At 48.4% G+C, this 19,180-nt stretch overlaps 7 protein-coding genes across 7 annotated transcripts; 5 read left to right on the forward strand and 2 right to left on the reverse strand.

The window, feature by feature from the left end:
- Positions 1–5,094: 5,094 nt before the first annotated feature.
- On the forward strand, positions 5,095–6,537 carry TbgDal_XI9100 (expression site-associated gene (ESAG) protein,putative; the record flags this gene model as incomplete). The annotated part of the gene is made up of 1 exon (XM_011781753.1): positions 5,095–6,537. One exon carries the CDS (start codon positions 5,095–5,097, stop codon positions 6,535–6,537), a length of 1,443 nt encoding a protein of 480 aa, XP_011780055.1.
- A 5,630-nt stretch (positions 6,538–12,167) lies between these two features.
- TbgDal_XI9110 (hypothetical protein, unlikely) lies at positions 12,168–12,488 on the forward strand (the record flags this gene model as incomplete). The annotated part of the gene is made up of 1 exon (XM_011781754.1): positions 12,168–12,488. One exon carries the CDS (start codon positions 12,168–12,170, stop codon positions 12,486–12,488), a length of 321 nt encoding a protein of 106 aa, XP_011780056.1.
- Positions 12,489–12,559: 71 nt separating this feature from the next.
- Positions 12,560–12,898, reverse strand: TbgDal_XI9120 (hypothetical protein, unlikely; the record flags this gene model as incomplete). The annotated part of the gene is made up of 1 exon (XM_011781755.1): positions 12,560–12,898. The coding sequence occupies one exon, from the start codon at positions 12,896–12,898 to the stop codon at positions 12,560–12,562; it is 339 nt and encodes a 112-aa protein (XP_011780057.1).
- A 483-nt stretch (positions 12,899–13,381) lies between these two features.
- TbgDal_XI9130 (hypothetical protein, unlikely) lies at positions 13,382–13,957 on the reverse strand (the record flags this gene model as incomplete). Its single annotated transcript, XM_011781756.1, has 1 exon — positions 13,382–13,957. One exon carries the CDS (start codon positions 13,955–13,957, stop codon positions 13,382–13,384), a length of 576 nt encoding a protein of 191 aa, XP_011780058.1.
- Positions 13,958–14,672: 715 nt separating this feature from the next.
- On the forward strand, positions 14,673–16,307 carry TbgDal_XI9140 (hypothetical protein, conserved; the record flags this gene model as incomplete). Its single annotated transcript, XM_011781757.1, has 1 exon — positions 14,673–16,307. One exon carries the CDS (start codon positions 14,673–14,675, stop codon positions 16,305–16,307), a length of 1,635 nt encoding a protein of 544 aa, XP_011780059.1.
- Positions 16,308–16,345: 38 nt separating this feature from the next.
- On the forward strand, positions 16,346–16,654 carry TbgDal_XI9150 (hypothetical protein, unlikely; the record flags this gene model as incomplete). The annotated part of the gene is made up of 1 exon (XM_011781758.1): positions 16,346–16,654. The coding sequence occupies one exon, from the start codon at positions 16,346–16,348 to the stop codon at positions 16,652–16,654; it is 309 nt and encodes a 102-aa protein (XP_011780060.1).
- A 114-nt stretch (positions 16,655–16,768) lies between these two features.
- TbgDal_XI9160 (DNA repair protein, putative) lies at positions 16,769–19,057 on the forward strand (the record flags this gene model as incomplete). Its single annotated transcript, XM_011781759.1, has 1 exon — positions 16,769–19,057. The coding sequence occupies one exon, from the start codon at positions 16,769–16,771 to the stop codon at positions 19,055–19,057; it is 2,289 nt and encodes a 762-aa protein (XP_011780061.1).
- Between the last annotated feature and the right edge of the window lie 123 nt (positions 19,058–19,180).

Genomic DNA, 19,180 nt, shown 5'->3' on the forward strand with positions numbered 1-19,180 from the left:
CTGTGCTGAACCGCGTATATGCTTGCTCCAAAGAATAGAGCCGCTCGCAAACCATTGCCTCCATCGTATATTATTTATTTATTTACGAATGGGGGAATACACGCGGCCGTCGCCCAGTATTCGCATAGAAATATATTGCGAATGTCTGCAGTCCTCATAGCAATCCCTTAAGCACCAGCGTGACGTCAGACGAGGCCAGTTGGCTGTCACGTCTTAGAAAGAATGGCGCGATCGAAGCTAGAATCGATGCAATGCCCATTCCTCCTAATAGCGTGAAGTGTTTTCATAAACCTACCCAGACCCACTACTCCCCGGACATGGAGCACATTTTAATTTAGCAAGAATCCAGCAGCCAGCATCTGATACTTGCCCATCCCCCAGTCTCGCGTAACAATTGGCGCTGAACGATCCCCAAGGGAAGACCCGGCAGCTAGAAACGGCTTGTGTAGATACTTCCACTGCCTCTGAAGACACCCCACGCACCGCCCGTGCGCCGTTGAGGTCTCGCTAAGGCGGTCGCGGCGTCAACGCCTCACCGCATCCACCCGATCTTCATACACGCGCACATATGTATTTCAGCGCCGCGCAGCCAACTTCCCTCCGGCAATCTTCCACGACGGTCGCAACCACTACCGCCTTTCCGTACGCCAACCGTCGGCTCGTCCTCCAGCACGCTGCAGTGACGTTCGAGCTCCCGCCTACTGCCGCCGAGCGCAGAGGCCGAAGAGACGGAATCAAATGGAAGGAGGGTGGCCAACCCCAAGCTAGCGGTTTGTGGTGACGTAATGCCATGGCCTCCGCGAGAAGAGCGGACCTCCTGAGCACCCGAAAACTCGACGGCGCTCTCCGTACGGTTGCCCCTGCTCGGAGACTCTTTTGTTAATGTCGCATCTGTCTAAGGTGGGGTCGGCCTCGGCGCACCATCGTCAGTACCTGCGGCGGTGTGTGGACATTGTCCTCTCCCCCCGGCGTGAAGAGGGTAATACGGGGCCCGTGAACACCCTACGGTTCGCACGTGGTTGGCACTACGGCGCGGGAACTAAGGCAGTGCCCTAAGCTTCGCGAATCCTCTTTAGTTCGCTGGTTGACCGTGCCTGCCGATCCGGGAGCCACCTTGCGTTGCTTTGCGGGTGTTCAACGTGGCCGTCCGGGGTCCGCGTGCTTTGGATGCCGCTGTGCGTCGTGTTGAGGCGACCCGGACGCTATTCCGTGCCGCTACCCCTCGCTTCACTGCTTGTAAGTAGGTTTGCCCCCTGCTTTGAATGCTGTTCCAAGGAGTGGTGGTCGGCGTCATGGGTGCGTATTTTGTGCGCCGCAGCGGGTTTGTAGGGTTCGTTTGCTCTTGGTTCGGTACAGTTTTCGCACGGCCCGACAGCACAAGTGAGTCTTCTACGGTACATGATTGTTGAGACCTTCGCATTTGTACGGGCACAAATTCCGCTTGTTGCACACTGGCCATCGTGCTGACAGGGGTGAGGTAACTTACTTAAATGTGCTGTTGACTAATTGGATTGGTTACTCTTGGAACTGCGGTGGGGACTTTGTGTGCGAAGAGCATCCAATTGTGCGATTCGTTTACGCCCATTATTGGCACAGTTGGTTTGGTCAAAAACACTTTCGGATATGATAGACACACAGAGGATGCAGCTCTTTAGCAGTTTCATTTGCGGTTGATTGTATACTTGAAGATCGATAATTTTTGTTATATACAACTGGGCTTAACGTTCACTAATGTCACGAATAGTTTCCTATTGCGAAGTCGTGCTTGCGCACTCACTGGCAACAGGGTCGCATTGTTTATGAACTTTGCGTCACTTCGCTAGATGATTAATATGCACGTCGATGTTTACTTATCTTCCGTGATAAAGCAGATTGCATAAGCTGTTGCCGTTATTGCCATCCGTATCGCTTGTGAAGGAAGACTTTGCTGGGGACTTTTTTTTTTAACACAGGTGGCACCGCTAAACTTGTTCTCCGGACCTCTGCGCCTGTGTGCAAACCATTTCCATGGTAAAATATTAAGTAGTAGAGGAGGATGCGTTGGCCGTTGCGTTCGTTGGGAAGATTGTCATGAGAGTTGTTGAGGTGCAGCTTCAATTTGGTTTGGCATTTTTTTCTTGGCAGCAAACGTTTTTCTTTAGTACCTTCAGGATTTGTTTAGTTCGTGTACTTCGCCATCATGTTCTTAATATCTTTATATCGCCGAAATGCTAGCACATAATCGAAACGGTAAGCGAGTTTATTCTTAACGATTTGATTATTCATCTGTGTGCCTACTGATATGGTTAGTACCGTTTTTTTTTTTGCGCTGTGCTGATGGAAACCGATATTTGCTTCTGAAGCATCTTCCCTCGATGGCTCACGTTTGGGAGACTGACCGTATGTAGTATATTTGTTATACAAAGTTAAGTATTGATGTCGGAATGTGTTGGTTGTACGCAAGTGCCTCATTTTTCCTCCCGTTGAATGGCTTTAGGCACCTTTGCACAATTTCGTGACTAATGTAAAGGATTCCTTGGGAAAAGATGGGGATTGCGTAGTGTTGGTGTATAAAAAAAAAATCAATGTTACTCGCTATGAAATTTGTTCAAAATCACGTTTATTTTTCCTTCGAACACCTTTTTGCACGCGTGGGAGAGTTTCAATTAAGCGAACAGTCGACAGTCCCTTTCGAATTGAATACAGACTGATATATGAAAGGCACGTTTTGCTTTGGTGTATCTTCACACCAGTGGATTTACAAACTTTTGCAGCCATATGTGCGCTACACTGTGGGGAAAATGTATACGAGGGGTTGACAATCTGTTATGTCTCTGTGTTTGTGCATTGATAACTTTCGTTGCTCTCCGCTGGCTTCTGCTCGCACCTGAATGTCCGCTATTGCCTGCTCTGTGGTGCATGAGAAAATGCAATAAAGGCTTGATGGGGAAAGAATGTCTAACTTGTTGGAACGATAGTTCTATCTCAAACCGCTCCGGAATTACTTTCGTAACGCGATTTCCTGTCTAACCGTAACTGCTGCCTAGCAACAATTTCAACTCTGTATTATGTTGGGTATCCACATCCCCCCACCCCACTGTAGCGCGCCTAACTGGTGAGAATTGACCAGGAATGCCTCTATTGGGGTGCGCATACTGCGCAATTAACGCTTTTGTGATCTCGAATACACTGTGCGGACGCTAAGTGAAATCTCAACGACAACCCTTGGAATTTCACTTCGCTTGTACTCGATTCCCCTCCACATCGCCGCTTGGGGTGGCGACAGAGAAAATGTGATCCGTTTGGGACTTAATCCCACCGCCGGTCACCGCTGCGGTGGAGTATGCAAAGGAAAATGTTCCCCCTTCTGCTAACCGTATTATTGTAGCTAATCTTCCCAATTCAAGTGCAGAACTTGTTTGCTTAAAGCTGGCATTTGTCGAGTGCTACACAAATCTTTGTTCGCAGAGAATTTCAGTGTACAAATAGAACTCCCTGTAACAAATTTTTTTTGTCATTCGTTCAGTTTGTACTTGACGCTAGCCAACAGTTGTGTAAAGAGCACATGGCTCAATTCTGGTGTTGTAAGTTGTTCCTAGCCCGCTCTTCAGGAGCTGTTTGCCGGTATGCGTTGTGGTAGGTTTCGTACTTTCTGTCGTTGCCAGAGAAGGGGAGAATGCATAGTGTTCCTCCACCTCAATTTGTTACTGATTGAAAGGGCCTTTGCTTACCCAATTTAAATCGGTTGGTGATTTGTTGGTGTCTCTACGGGGGGGAAGGAACCAGAAGATGGAAGCTCGGAGATCCCATCGCGGAAATGCAGACATATAGATGTCACTGACTCTAATAGAAATGAATATCTGAAAAGAAAGAAATACTTGCGGTTAAAAAACGTCTGCTCACTTGGTATTACCTAATCCTTATTGCGCCATGAAGTTTGTTGAGCGTGGAAACACTAGTCACGCGACCAGTGTGGTCGCTAACCCTAATCCTAAAATGTCTTTTGCTTCCACTGATGCGCTCACCACTTACCAGCACTACTCAGTTATGCAGAATAGCTCGTAGCCATGTTACCGGCTGTGGAAGTGGAGTAAAATATGTGTGATGTGCACGTTGGATTGAATTAAAGCATCGTTCTGCAGTTGAAACACCTGTGTAAGCGGCCGCTTCGAACATGCGCTCGAACAGCGGTGCACAGTAATCGTTTGTCACTATGTCGGCCTCGGAAGCAGTGTGTGTGTGTGTGTGTGTGTGTGTGTGTGTGTGTGTGTGTGTGTGTGTGTGTGTGTGTGTGTGTGTGTGTGTGTGTGTGTGTGTGTGTGTGTGTGTGTGTGTGTGTGTGTGTGTGTGTGTGTGTGTGTGTGTGTGTGTGTGTGTGTGTGTGTGTGTGTGTGTGTGTGTGTGTGTGTGTGTGTGTGTTCGCATTAAACAGATGTATCACCGGTGGCATCTTTTCACAAGAAGAGGAAGTTTCAGTTGTGGTCACGGACGCATTACGCAGGTTGTTGGGTTGAAACAACACAAACGTGGCAACCATTTAGGATGTTTTGGGCCTTTGGCAGTGGGTGTACTGCACTTTGTATACCCCTTTAAGAGACAAGAAATGGTGTGAAAGTGTAGATTTTTTTTTTTAAAGTCAAGTATGTCCATTCAAGAAACCATATCACAGTGTTACGCGGTGCGTTGTCGTCAAGACAGAACCTTGCTGCATTGAGAGTGCATGTACGAAAGCGGCGCCAGGATGCTATGGGTCCAAGTGGTTCGAGGCTGTAGAAGTTTGCTTGGTGATAAAACGTGTGCGGGCATTCATTACAAACCAGTCGCAAAGTATCCCCAATCTCAATGCTGGAGTGGGCGTTGCTTTGTCCATACGCATGCTTTTTTTTCTTGTTCTGTCAGAAGTCCCTTCTCGCGACGCGAGCATCAGCTCTCCACACTCTTATTTTTTAAGTACCTGTTTTTCAGACCACTCGCCTCCATCGACTTCAGTTTTGTTACACTCCGCACATGTTTGTTGCTATGTTTTTTCTACTTCAGTTGCTCTAAGTGTAACCAATATTAATTTAAGGTACAAACTCTATCCTCAGCAGGATTCGGTGTTATTTCTCTTCGACGATGTCATCAGTATCGAATGTACCTGTTTTGGTGCTGTTCAATTCCGTTCTAACACTTCTGTGTTGTATCATCGGCTCTGGGCAACGGTCAAGAAGTCCCTTTACGAGACCGGCACTCAAACCAGGGGGCGTTAAGGTTGCCATTCAAGAAGCGGCCGTTACGCCAGCATTACCCACACTTGTGGAAGAGTCGGAAAGGGTTATGGAGAATCTCACCATTCCCGAGCAAAAGGTTAATGGTCTAAGTCTAGGGGAGGCTCATTTTCGGGACGTGACGGTTGGGAGCGCGACAGTTAAATTCGAGGAACCAAATAAAATGATTTTGAAGTTTTGGAACGTGAGCGCTACTGTGCCTTTCACGCGTTTTTCATACCACTCTTTTTGGTGTCATGTATATCCTTGCAGTGGGACGACACAAATGGAAATACGCAACGCAAGTATGACACTGTTGCTCGAAGTGTCTGCTGCAAGCGGCGGACCACTAAACGTAGGTGTGGTTAGTGTGGTAACTGACATCGGGGACCCAACGATAACTCTCATCGGTGAAGGTAAATCAAAGGTGCCTAAATGGCTTGGTGGTAGTGTCAAGGATCTATTTAAGAAGGATATTCTAGGCAAACTCGAGCAGCAAATAATTACTGCAGTGAACCCCATTTTGACCAACAAAACGAGGGAAATATCCCATATGTTCCCAATTGTCTTCATAGGTAATCCGAAAATCAAAAATGGACAAATGAGACTCGCATTGGCCGTTCTTCCAGGCACCACAAAACAATCAACGCTGACGAGAAAGCTTTTTACTCCGCCCCAACCATTTCCAAACTGGCCTGTTGCTGTTGTTTCCTCGTATACGGCTTTGAATAATGTATTCCGCTTGCTGATTAAAAAGGGCCACTCGAGGATCCGCGTGCCCTTTCCACTGAAATATGTTCTCTCCAGCGAGGCCGCGCATCATCAGTTGGACAGTCTTTGCTCTGGGTGTGCCTCTGAGGCCTCACTTGAACTAAAAACAGCCCCGTGGTTGAAATACCTGAATAAGAAACTGTTTACAGTTAACTTTCGGGGCGTTGACGTTGCCGTGGGTCTGTTGCCAAGGGGTGGTGACCCCATTCCCTTGTTTAGTATGTTAATGAACGTGTCCGTCCGGGCGGCGCATATCGCTGTCGTCGACAGCATCGCCCATGCGAAGTTGGATTCCATTGATGCTACGGTGAGCGTCACATCCTCACGTATCGATGGCCTGGACTCAAGCACAATGAACACAAAAATTCGTGATTTGATCAACGGGATGGTGTTGCCGCTGCTCAACTTCAAGAAGGATGGCTTTCCCGTTCCCTTCGACTTGTCTGGGATCCACCTGAATATTACAGGTGAAGGCGGTAAAGCGGGAGTTGACCCGGCACGCGCTTTTAGATCGCTCAGCACATTCCTTCACCTCCGATGAAGGATTGCAACATTCCCGCCCACTTCGTAAAACACACTCCCATGCGCTTATATGGAAGGGGGTAACGCTCAAACCTATCTTGCCTTCCCCTGTTTACGCACACTTTCACATCGCACTTCCTCTCACAAGATGTTCGCATGTTGTAGCAACCACCCTGCGCAATCGATGAGAAGCTATCCGTGTCTACGGGTGACCCTTCGAATTATGGCGGAGGAGTAAAAACCTAATCGTGTGTAAAGTGCTGTGGTCAAGGAAGGAAATAAAGTCCTCTTTTTTTTTTTTTTTTTGATTGTTTCTGTTTTCGCTTTTGCTTTCCATATCCCTCGTTGCTGACATCTTTTTTAACAGTGTCACTCACTCTCCGGTCCGCACAAATAGACCAAGTTCTAACGTTGAATGCCTTCAATCAGCGTCTCTTCCCCTCTTCTTGCGGTAGTGTATGTGCAGCTACATCCTTTGTTATGCCACCTTTTAGATGAAACAGCCGGAAACTGGTGTCGCAAAGGTTTTGGAGGGTCAAGCGTACGACGAGTTTGGCGCCCCTACACCCGGCCTACGAACACAATTGCTTCCCCTCCGTGAGAAGGGAGGAAGGTTTGGGTGGGGGCGCGGGTTTTGAATGCATATTTCTTTTCCACTCGCCCAGTGGGGCGAAAAACGTCTCTACACGCCCGCGAAGCCACAACGAAATTGCGCGCCACACAAAGGTTGAGAGCACATACCGCCCGAGCGTTCGTTTTTTTCTTGCCAGCGAGGTCCAAAGACTTTTGCCCAATCCAAACCAACATGCCGATGTTGAATCCTAAACCGCGGAAGCCTTCCACCGCTCATGCGCCTCCGGGGAGGGAGGGGGTCAAACGGCGTGGCCTGCATGGAACCGGCTTCAGAACTATGTGATTGGACACGCCATGCAGCAGGTTTCGTCGGAGTAGACGAAACGCAGGCGGTGTTTTAGTACTGAATGGCGTCTGCTTAGGACTCCAAAAGCGGTGCGGCGGCGGAGTGGCCACTCCGCCGTGGCGATGGGCAGAAACAGATCCCTTCCCATACGACAGAATCTGATGGACAGTGTACTAAACTCTGGATTTTGCCCCTTCGTCAGATACTGCTAGCAGCCCAGGTGTCCGCAATTCTGCCGTCTCTACCACGGCCCACGAATCAGTGCGACATGCGCGAGGAAAGAAAAGGCAGTTCCGTTGGATTTTTGTGGGCAACGAGAGTCTCCAGAAGGGTGGGTAAGTCTGTCGATATGTCCCAACGCATTCGCCCTCGTTGGTGTGGGAAACAGGGTTTTTCTTGTTTGGCGTTCGCCGCACCAATAGCACGCTGGGTGGGTTAGGGTCCGGAACTTTCTCAGGATGCAGCCGCGACGGATGAAGGTTCCTCCACCGAATCAGGCCGGGGCACGCTCCTTGTCGCAAGAAATTTGGGAGTTGCACTTTTTCGTCGTCCGGTTTCTCGTTTATTTTTTTTTTCTTGGTGTGTATTCGATCCCTCCCAGCCTACAGTATTTTTTTTGGCGAGTGTAATAGTATCTGTCATGTGTGCTCCTCCAACTTGTGTCATGGTTGATGTATTGGTTGCTTCAACCTCAGCCTGTTCATTTATTGCTTTCACACGTCGGCTAAAGACAAGTTGAAGCCCCAGTCGAGGTAAGCAATGTTGGACGTAGTCTAGAAGTGACCAAACATCCATGAACGAGTGACCTCTTTCTACTTTGGGCTCCGCTCTCATAACTTTTAGGAGAGGCACAGGTCAGTAAAGGCGGATGCCTTGCACCTTCTGGCATCTCTGGCCTCGATCAGTCCAAGAAGTCTTTGTCGTCCGTGTCGGAGCGGCCGACATCCCGTACCGTATATAGCGTGGGAACGCTACACCACACCCACCGGTGGGCGTTACGATGCCCTTTATAACATGACCAATTCACTATGTTTCCCTCCCCAGGTAAGGGAGCCATGGTTCTGCACCTCAAAATGTCGTTTGAGGAGCAATTTTTCCTTGCCTTGCGAATGGTTAGTTTCCCAACTTTTTGGCATTTCCTTTCCTGTTGAAGCCAAAATTGACTTTTTACGTTTTGTGTGATAGTGTCTCGGAGGCAGTACCGTAGAGGACACAACTGGATGAACCTGCCGTTGGTGCGTGTCGCCGCTCCCCCGCGGCCGGGTGTGGGCGCACGCCTTGGATCTTTTGCGTCCCATCCTCCGACCTAGCGATCTGGATGAAGTGGCAGGTTGGCGCTTTCGTCGGGGACGCCCCAACGCACTCCGCATTTTAGCAGACAGTGAAGAACCGTGGCGAGTACGGTCTGTCCGCTTTGCCCCCCCCCCCCCCGGACACACGACGCGTGTTTCCTCTTGCGCTGTTTTAGGTCGTGCCTTACCTCACCCCCGTTCGGCTACAATGTATCCTTGCGCCCTTCTCACTCCATGGAGAATCTTACACCGCATCTGAGCAGGGTGAAATCTGGCTGCGTCCACAAGAGGGCCCCATGGCAGGGAGACGGACACCCCCCGTTGAAATTTCATATGGGTTGCTGATGGTTTGAACTTTGCGACTCCCGCGAATCCTTCGTTGACTTCCAGTGTTAGTGATACGATGGAACGACACCGGCGTTCCGTAATTAATTGGCCCTGGGCGAGTGAGTGCAATTACTCCCTCAGTTTGGTGCCAACGAGTGAACATTTTTCTCCATTTTCTAGGCATTCAGTCTACATGTGCTATCTCACAGTAAGCCGTCTTGACCTTTGTCCTGAGGAGGGTCGAGCCTCGAACGATGTCTTCTATATAACATGACTGGTTTTTCAGCCTCCGAGTTTGATTTTTTTTTCCGTTACCTCCCGAACGCGCTTCACGAATAGGTGAAATTTTGACCCTTTGCGGGAGCGAAACACTTCCGTTAGGATTAACACAGTGAGAAAGTCCGCCGAAAGGGGGGAAGGTGACCGTCCGTTTTTCAATTCTAACTGCGCAATCATTTTCCGTGGCGATGGCTTTCTCCTGGTTCGATTGTTTTGACGGAGAAGGAACCGCGGCAACTTCACTGAGTGGCGCCGCTGCCATGTTGAGTGAGTCAACTTTTCTTTTTATTCTTTGGTTTTGGCAGCGCGGGGCACCCAAGCGAACGAGCGGATGTGCGATGACACGCTGGTATCAAGTGGTTCCAAATTTCCCTATCCTTTTCTAGACATACTCGTCGTAGCCTCCTCGTTGGACTATTTGTTCCCACATCACAGGCGGAAGTTACAAACAGTATCGAGACCGCTGCGATTCTTCATGTGAGTGCTGAAATCACCCTTCATGTACAGCGGGTGTTTCCATCCTGTACCCGAGCCTAACCCACCTTCGGCACTAGAGAGGGGAATGTCGTGGAGCTTGTAAACATAGCCGCCTTCATCTTCCACACCTGCACAGCTCTTTTTTTGTTTAGAACCGCGCCTGATCCTATTTCCGTTGGCACCGCCTATGAGCGCTATGTGAATACAAATCCCCAAGCATTCCGATATTCCACCGCCCTTTTTCACTTCAGAACAAAGGCAGAAGCACCTGGACCCGAGGGGCGCCGAGTTTTTCCCTCATCGGCAAGTGTTTCTCCTCGGAACCGTGTTTGCCGAACGGGAGCTCCAGTAATGTCAAAAGTTTTTTCCATGAACCATTCCAAAGCGCGTGCTTTTTCCTACGATATTGGTGCTAGCTCCTTCCCAGTCGGTCAATACGCAAGGGCACTCGAAGGGTGTGTGTAGCATTTCTTACGGACCTTAAGTGTTGTTGGAGGTTGTCGGTTGTTTTGGTGGTAATCGGGACCTCCTCCTCCTGCTACTTTTTCGATGCCCAGTGGCGTTGGGTTGTGAGCACAACGTCGTCATGTTTCGTTTCAAACTGCGTATGTCCCTGGTGATGCTGGCTCCATCAAGGTGGTGCCAGGGTCCAGTACACCGTATCATCGGGGGAAGCCAAGAGCCAGCAGCGTTCCTTTCATGGGGAACACTGCTGTGCTCCGGCTACGGCATCATACAGCACAGGGATCAGCAGCGTCTTGCTGGGACACCGTTTTTCATTTGTCGGTCCCTGGGCACGTGACAGCGTGCCATCAGCAGTATCATCCGCACTAAGATGCTGCTGTCCGGTGATGATGTTTCGAATGATGTATTTTTAGGGTGTCGAGGGGGAATGCTGCCAAATCATCCGTCACTGAAGGGCGAAACTGGATTTGACCGAGGGTGAGTCCACCGCCTGCTCGTCATCTATCATCGCTCAGGCAAGAAATGAGTGCACGGTGACGAAAAGATGATGGACACAAGTTGTTTGTAGATACGTATACGTAGCATTCTACAAAGAATCCAACAATTCCACCAACGAATGTTGCCATCACTGAATACTGTCCGTTTAAGCCCATTTTCAACGCGGTTGCAATAAAGAGTCCCTCGGAGAGGCGTTTGTTGTACTAGAGAAAGGGGGGATGAAACTTCTAACATAAAGTTAGCCTCGCTACGTAAAACTGGCAGGGCTTTGATGTCCAAACGGAGTTTCCGGTTGTCTCACCGTAGATCCACAATCAGGCGCCTCGTTGAGGTAGAGAAGCTGACCATGCACGCCCACTGGGCCAGAATTGAGTCGAGTGAGAAAGGCCACAGCAGCATTCTCCCGCATGTAGCGTAGCAGATGCACTAACAAACAAATATCATAGGATGTCCACAGGTGCGTGCAAGCGCGCCGTTAGGAACATCAACCACATCAAAATGCACAGCAATGCCGGTGTCAAAGTGGGCCCGCATCTAGCCCAGGCAGCGCCAAGGGAAATACCGATGGGTTTCCGAAGCCGAAGCATATTTTATTTGGCAGCACGGTAGCTCAGGGGAAGTGACCTTCCGTTTCCTCAGTCGCGCCAAGAATTTTCGCCTCGGAGTAAGTCAGTTCCATCTTCTTTCCCACTCGCGCATTAGGGCTGGTCGTGGCTTTAAGGTGGAAGATGTATCTGTTCTCATTATTAAGACTCTGTCTGAGTGGAGGCACGTGGCCCTAGCACTACTGGACACGAAATTGTTTGCACAGCAATGCGTTCTGTAAGATTCAACAGCCAAGCAGTGAGTTCCATTTTCCTTCCTTGTGGAAAGAGGGGTTCATTATGGAATGTCCGGCCCATGTCATTGAGACATATTCTTCCAGACGCCTGGGGGGGGGGGGATCTCATGATTCATTGTTGTCTTAACAATAACTATCCAATCATCAACGCTGAGAAGCATATATTCTTGACGAGTATGACCTAAACGCCGTTTTTTTATCGGATGTAACGTTCGTACAAGACTAAGTGGTTGCGGGCAGAAGTGGACGGCCTACAATCTATAACGAAAGGCAAATGGTATTCCTTGACGCGTGCATGGTACTAGACAAACTACCAAAACCACTGAAATTACCTCTGCGAGTCCTGTTTTCACGGATATGCAGTGACTTGGGAAAGATGACCCCCGTCAATGAAAGAGTAAAAGCAACCGAAGCGATTGGGGGGTGGAGAAATATCCACAGCCGTACCGACACACAGTTTTGTGACCATTACTCACTATGAAATTATCGGGGCAGATCATTGGACAGGAGAATACCCGAGGCCTCTCTCCTGAGACAAAAAATTGACCGGAATGGAAAATAAGATAAATATCTCCACAAAAAAAAAAGCAGGCGCAACCACCTTTTGCTTCAGAAGCGAACGCCCATATCTGACTCTGCTCAATTCCAAGCGGTGTCGAAAGAAAAGCTTCAGCATAGGTATGCCTGATAAGAACGGCCTCAAGAATCAGCAGACGAGTTGCGTCTTGCTCAGCGGACTCCTTAGTGCGAGAATCGCACCTCAGGATGATGGAAAAAAGAATCAATTGCTTTATTACCCCGAAGATTTCTGGAGAATCATACTCAGATCTCTCATCACCCCCTCCGTGGGATACTTACCAACTGAAGGGTGACATGGGAGGCAGATTAAGGGAGCACGTCGTGACCGGTGAGCCGGCGAAAGGCCAAGCAGAATTTGCAACCCTCATATTATTGGTCTCACGGGGGCCACATCTGCTAACTGTGGCAAGTTGTTCCATATGGCGCGGCGAAACATAACGACCAGCACAGCACTGGCGGCGGTTTTGTGGCTAAATCGAAAAGGGGGTTTGATTCTCCTCTTCTGAGCCCCATGCCGTGGCGGCCGGCTTTCTGGGAGGCACTCCGGCATCAAAGGGATCCTTTCAGCCAGTGAGGAAGCCGCAGCGCCGTCTTGGATAGCGTTCGTCGCGCGGTCCCAATTGTTCATCGGTCCGCAGCCTAGCAGGGCATTTTGGCCAACTCTCCTCCACACCCCTGATTCATTGTCCCGGAGCTTTACCATTCAGAAGTTGAAGGTACGTTTCGTCCCTACTAAAGGTGCAACCTGGTCCTGCTACGTGGTGGAATCTTGATGCACTGAAGTGGAAAATGTGGAATCCGAGTGTAATTGGAACGGCCCCCCCCACATAAATGATGAAAGAGATAACTTTGTTGGGAAAGGAGGCGGTGCACTTCCTCCTTGAAGTCAAGGAGTTCCACCTTCCTTCTCGCACCAGTACTTTCTTCGCGTGAACGGTGCGTGCCAACAGAAGCAATCAGGCTGCTCCTAATGATGCCACCTCTCCGTGTTTGGTGCACCTAAAGAGGGTGAGGAATTCTTTGACTTTAGGCTCACCGATCTTGTCGCCACTAACGTTTAGGAGTATTCAAAAGATTGACGATGTGCATTGGGCCCCAAGATTGGCTTGGGGCTAGCGATGTCGCTTCTACCGCGGGATGTGTTCGACATTGAGGGCGGGCATGCAACCTCACAGTCCCCTCTATTTTAGGGAAGGCTGAGGAAAAAGAATGGGCGTTCCCTTTCCATAAGAAAAGCAAAGCAACTGCCGCCGTTTGGTGCAACCGAGGTGGACGCAATATGCCCGAGTTGCTTTATGCTTTTTCTGAGGTTAGCACCGCTGCCAAATGCGGTGCGTCCGCGTCGTTTGCCAAAGGTTCGTTGAGTTTGTGACCTTTTGTAGCGGTGTCGTCCCGCCGTTAGCATTGCTTGGATATCCTCTGCCGGGGAGTGGGTGCCAGAAGACTCACCCAACTGCATTATCCCTGAAAGGCACCAGGGTGGGGGACGCCGATGCCGGGAACGCTGACACTTGGCTGTCGCGGGCCATTCCTGCAATTGGGCGGCTTTCTGTGTAAACCTGCAGGCGCGAGGGGTTGGACTGGTGACGGTGGGCTTGTCGTATGGTTCTCCCAGCCTCGTTGTTAGACAGGTCCTGGGGTGGGGCTGTGGTGGTAACGAGTTGCGCCTGTATGGCTTTTGTCGCTCCTCAGTGCTTTGCCGGGTGTGGGCAGTGTCTGTCCCCCTTTCTGCCTTTACGCCGTGTTCCGTGGATGATCCCATTTTTTCGCTTTTGCGCTACCGTATGTTTTGTGCGTGCGCGTCACGCTCCACCTGAGGTCCAGGCTGTGTGCACTGGCTCCGGCTTACCCTTCCCGGGTTTGGGCGTCTCGCCTCCGCTTGGGAGTTGGGGGGTACGTCGGCTAGTTTTGGTTTTGCCGGTCCCACAAACAAGCGAACGGGGACGGCGCGTTTTGGCAGTTTTTCTACTTTTCCGAGACTTATAGAAGTGTGCTGCTATCATATCTCGTCCATGTGATGGGAAAGCATGGGCGAACTACTGGCGATTGCTCAGTTCTACTTGTAACCGGGTGACAGTGATAACCAAGCATTCATGTCGGAGCGACGGGGTGTCTGGTACTACACACTTCCTCAATGTTTTTTCCTTAAAAAAAGAATTGCATTGACCGGTTTGTCTTGCGGTTCTTGCTTCTGTCCCCGAAGGGGTTCAGGCCCATACCCCGAAGTCGCTGCCGTCTATCTCCTCTGCTGCTAATGTGCGTATTTATCCTTGCGCACGCTACGCAATGCGATGTATTTATTGCGGAGATTTCTAGCATAGCACAAAGCGCTTTACTAACGCGTGTGTTTCCCCCTAGGGGTTCTTTATTTTCCCGTCTAATTGTACCGCCCCACGTGTACTGCTGCTAAAAGCTATTTAATGTGAGTGATATAGTTTTTGTTTTCCATTTTTTAAAAAAATATTTTTGCAGTACTGATGTTCGCTGATAGCCATTTAGGTGGATGTACATCAACAAAAAGAAATAGGGGTGATTACGAGACGTTGTGGGGCTCGCAGAGCCGAGCGCAAGTTCGCTTCGTAGAAGAGCTTGTCGAGTCGTACTTCCTTAGACCTTCTAGGATAGAATCTGAGCAGGCAAAGAGGAAAGGTCTTGGCTCTTGCAATTTGGATGAAGTTTCACCCTCGCTAGCGAAGCAGGTTGGTGCCGTTGTTCATCGCTATCAGTTGTTGAACAGCAAATACGTACCGTCTTCTTTTGCTCATTCTAATGTTCCTCTGGAGGCCCCGAAACGTCCATTCATAGCTGCCGTATTAGCCATTGTGGCACGAGCATGTGTGTTTGAGAATAGCGGTGTACACATCTCAGTGACCGCCTTCGATAGATGGTTTGAGGCGAATAGTTGCGGACGATTTTTAATATCAAAGGTTTGGTTAGACGCGAAGATGTATGTAGCAAGGTGCATGGCTAGAAGAGACAGGATAGCACTTTTTGGTCAAGAAGTGATAGGATATCAATTTATTCATTCTGGAAGGCTGCGCTCTTTAGACGAGAGGATTTTTTGGATGATACATGTTAGCATTGGGTGTGGCGACTTATCGCTGCACGACCATGCTGTGGTCGAACATTTTAAGTGGCAAAACGTTCCTGAGACAGACTCTTGGTTTAGGATATCAAAAGAATCTCATATATGGAGTATTTGGAGCACGACCGTATTTTCTTTGGATATTTTTTCCGATACATCGGCGGAAGATAAAACAAAAACTTCAGAGGCACTACTCGGTGAGGGAGTTAAACGCGGTATTCAACTTGTCGCGCTTGTGATTGGCTTTCTCCGTTCTGAACTCATTGATAAATGTGATCACTCTTATCGCACTATGCAGGTTCTTTTTTCGGGTACTGCTGGCGAGTTGGCCGCCGTAAGCGTATTTTTGGGAATGAAGAGAGCCGTCAAAACATACTTTTCAGGCAAACCGTTCAACAAAAAATACATTCTCAAGTCAACGGAGATTATGTCCAGGCTGTTCCAGCAGCTTGTTTTATATTATACGTTCTTAGTTCCCACCAACCGGCACTATTGTTTATTGGATGCTTGTGAAGCCCTGTGGCAAAACTCACGCGGCAGAGGTTTACAGGAAGTTTCCAAGGAATCTGCGGTATCGGTACGACGCGAAAATTCTTTTAATGTGTTTCAAGAGGATGTGTTTGTTGGTTGCCTAGAGGGAGTCTGTATTTACCGACCGTTCCGAGATCATACGCTGGCCCCACCTATGTCACGTTGTAACTTAAATATAATTGGTTCCTCGAGTGGGTTGGAGTTATTTTTACGAAGCATTGAATTACAACGCGACATAGATAGCGAAAGTACGAGTCAATGTTGTGAAAACGTTTATAAGCGAAATCTGCTGGTTGAGGTATTTAGTACACGGACTGTGGACACATCCATTGAAGATATAAGTCTGGGCACATCGTGGTGTCTTCTTAACCTTCCATCCGACACAGAAGATGAAACACATTTTGTGAATCAGTTTGTTAGAGACACACCTGATTCTGTGTCGAAGAAGTTGGTTATTGACACTGTAGTTGCATTAACGGAAGAAGATGTAGCTTAGATAGTTACTCATTTGTATTGTTTTGTTCCAGTTTGAGGATGGAAAAGCAAGTAGTTTCCCGTGCTCGCGTGATTTCCTATTTTCTTCTTCTATTTATTTATTTATTTTTGGAGGACGGTTATCTCGGTTTTGTTACATTAGTTGAACTGATGGTCGGCCACTACCCAACAGAGTTGTGTTGTAGGAGTCTGTGGAGCATTTTATTTTTCTTTTTGCTGAGACACACTGGTGTGCCCATTTTTTTTTGTGAAAATGAAAAGACAGTTACTGATTTTTACGGTGTTATTGGTTCAATGTTTCAGTTTGGGCTGATTTGGTTTATGGCTTTTGTAGATGTTTGTTACTGATGTATCTGTCAGTCTATCTGTTCAGGACACACGCCACCGGAGGATTGGTTCCCGTGCCTTATGGCATTCTTCTATTTTTTGTATCTAAAAAAAAAATAATGGTTAGTGCCACAGATGTTGTTTTGTCGGCATTTATTGTTCAGAAGAAGCTGTTTATTTTTGACAGCGAAACAAGGTATAGTATCAACAAATGAACCAGCGACTGTCCAAGGGTTTTATTCATGTATGGAATATGATGACCTTGGTGCTGCAGACGTTCCAGATTTGCAAGTTTCACTTCTCCCATTTCAGAGGGAAGGTGTATACTGGATGATGCTTCGTGAGCGTCATCATGTGGGTGGTATAATGGCTGATCAACTTGGAATGGGTAAAACAATTCAGATGATAGGCCTATGTCTTAGTTCTCACCAGTGCAATAAAGTCGTACGTGAACGTCACATTCGGAATATTCAAACAAAGGCCCAAAATTATCGGTTGTTAACAGTGATTAGACAGATGCAGCGCATCACTGTTGTTGCAAACTGCTCAAGAATTAATCGCCCGGCTACGGATCTTCGTTCCTTATTGAGTAAAGTTGAATGCTCCGATGCAAATCATTCTGATCAGAATATGTCAGATGTTCGTACGGAGGTGGAAAAGTGGCTTCGGTTCACTGGTAAGTTCCATCCTACGTATGAGAAACGGGCTTTGGCCTTTTTAGATGACGAACAAAAACGGTCGTTCGATTTAATTGAGTCGAAAGAACTTCGTACTCTCGTAGTAGTTCCAGCAGCTCTAATGCTCCAATGGAAAAGTGAGATTGAGTCGAAGGTAAAATCATCGCGGGGTTTGAGGGTTTACCTCTATCACGGACAGAGCAAAGTAATTAGCAATACAGAGCTTGAGTTGTACGATTTTGTCATTACTACATATGACACCTTGGCGAACTCCGCCAGCGGCGCCTTTGCGCCGGCATTTGGTGACAGTAACATAGTGTTTAACAGGAGAGAAGCTGGCCCACTTTTCCATATCCGATGGAAGCGCATTATTTTGGATGAGGCACATATGGTTAGGCATTCCCGAACTCAAAGGTGGAGGGCCGTTAAGGAATTACAGGGGGTACATCGGTGGGCCGTCACGGCCACACCTCTTCATAACAATATCGAAGATATTCAAAATCTTCTCCATTTTGTGGGCCTCCCCAGACTTCCAGTGCTCCCAGGGTCAAATCCAGAGGAAATTCTAAACGATCGAATTCTACAGCGTGGTATAGCGCGCTCACTGCAACCTGCGTTCTTGCGTCGGGGTCCAGTAATGATTCGCAATGGTAAAAGAGAGGTGCTAGTGGAGCTCCCACCCAAAACCGAGAAGGTTGTTATGAAGCGCTTTTCTTCCGAGGAGTCCAAACGGTACAACAGCATACTTGCCCGATCGAGGTCGGCGTTGGAGAGTTCGGAGCGTAAGGAGGCTGCTTTTCACATTTTTGCTATGATGACACGCCTTCGTCAGGCGTGTTGTCACCCGTGGATTAGTAGGGATCGTGCGCTTACCGTATCAGTGTGTGGTATATGCAAAAGCGAAGCTGTCTCTTCAGTCTTAACGAAGTGTGGACATTACTTTTGTTATGAGTGCTTGCTTCTTCGATTCCGTGATGCGGTTGATGGTGACAGCGTTGCCGTTCGCCTGGAGTGCCCCACCTGCGGGGAAATCATCACAAAAAGTTCTGTGTTTAGGAATCAAACACTTACCTCGGCGGAGCGCATCGCCAAACTGAAAAACGAGGAAGTGGAAGTAAGTACAAAATTACAGATGATACTGGATTCCATTCAGGCAATGAAGAAAAATTGCCCCGATGATAAAATGATTATATTTTCACATTTTACTTCATTCATGGACGTTATATCGGTAGCTCTCGACAATTTGGACATAGCTCATTTACGTTTGGACGGAACAATGAGTTTGAGCAGCCGAAACCTCGTGATTCGTTGCTTTCAATCGAGTGATGATGTACGGGTTATTCTTGCGAGCAAAACAGCAACAGGTGTTGGATTAAACTTAACGGCGGCTAATCACGTTTTGGTAGTTGATCCGTGGTGGAATCCGGCCATTGAAGAGCAGGCTGTTCATCGCTGTTATCGCATCGGCCAGCGCAAGCACGTTCACGTGAAGCGCATAATTATCGAAGACACAATCGAGCAATACTGCTACGAGATTTGCAGGCGTAAGAAGGAATTTGGTGATGCAATCTTGCGAGCCGCAACGAAAGGAGAGTCCGGAGCATCGTTGGCAACATCGAAACTTCGTGAGTTACTTTCTCGCCTGCAGTTTGTGCCAGATAGCAACAAAACGAGCGACAATGTGGGCGATAACTTCACTAAAACTCCAAGGGAGGACTGTGCCAGTGGCAGTAAAAGTTCAAGATAAACGTATGCGTTGCCGCTGAAAGTATTCATTTTTCGCTTCAGGGCTGTACCATATGGACTGCTGCTGTGTTGTTTGTGGAAGTGTTAACGTCAGCTGCCGTCAAGTAAAAACAGTGGTTCTAGT

This window comes from Trypanosoma brucei, chromosome 11, assembly GCF_000210295.1.
Source record: "Trypanosoma brucei gambiense DAL972 chromosome 11, complete sequence".
Classification (NCBI taxonomy): domain Eukaryota; phylum Euglenozoa; class Kinetoplastea; order Trypanosomatida; family Trypanosomatidae; genus Trypanosoma; species Trypanosoma brucei.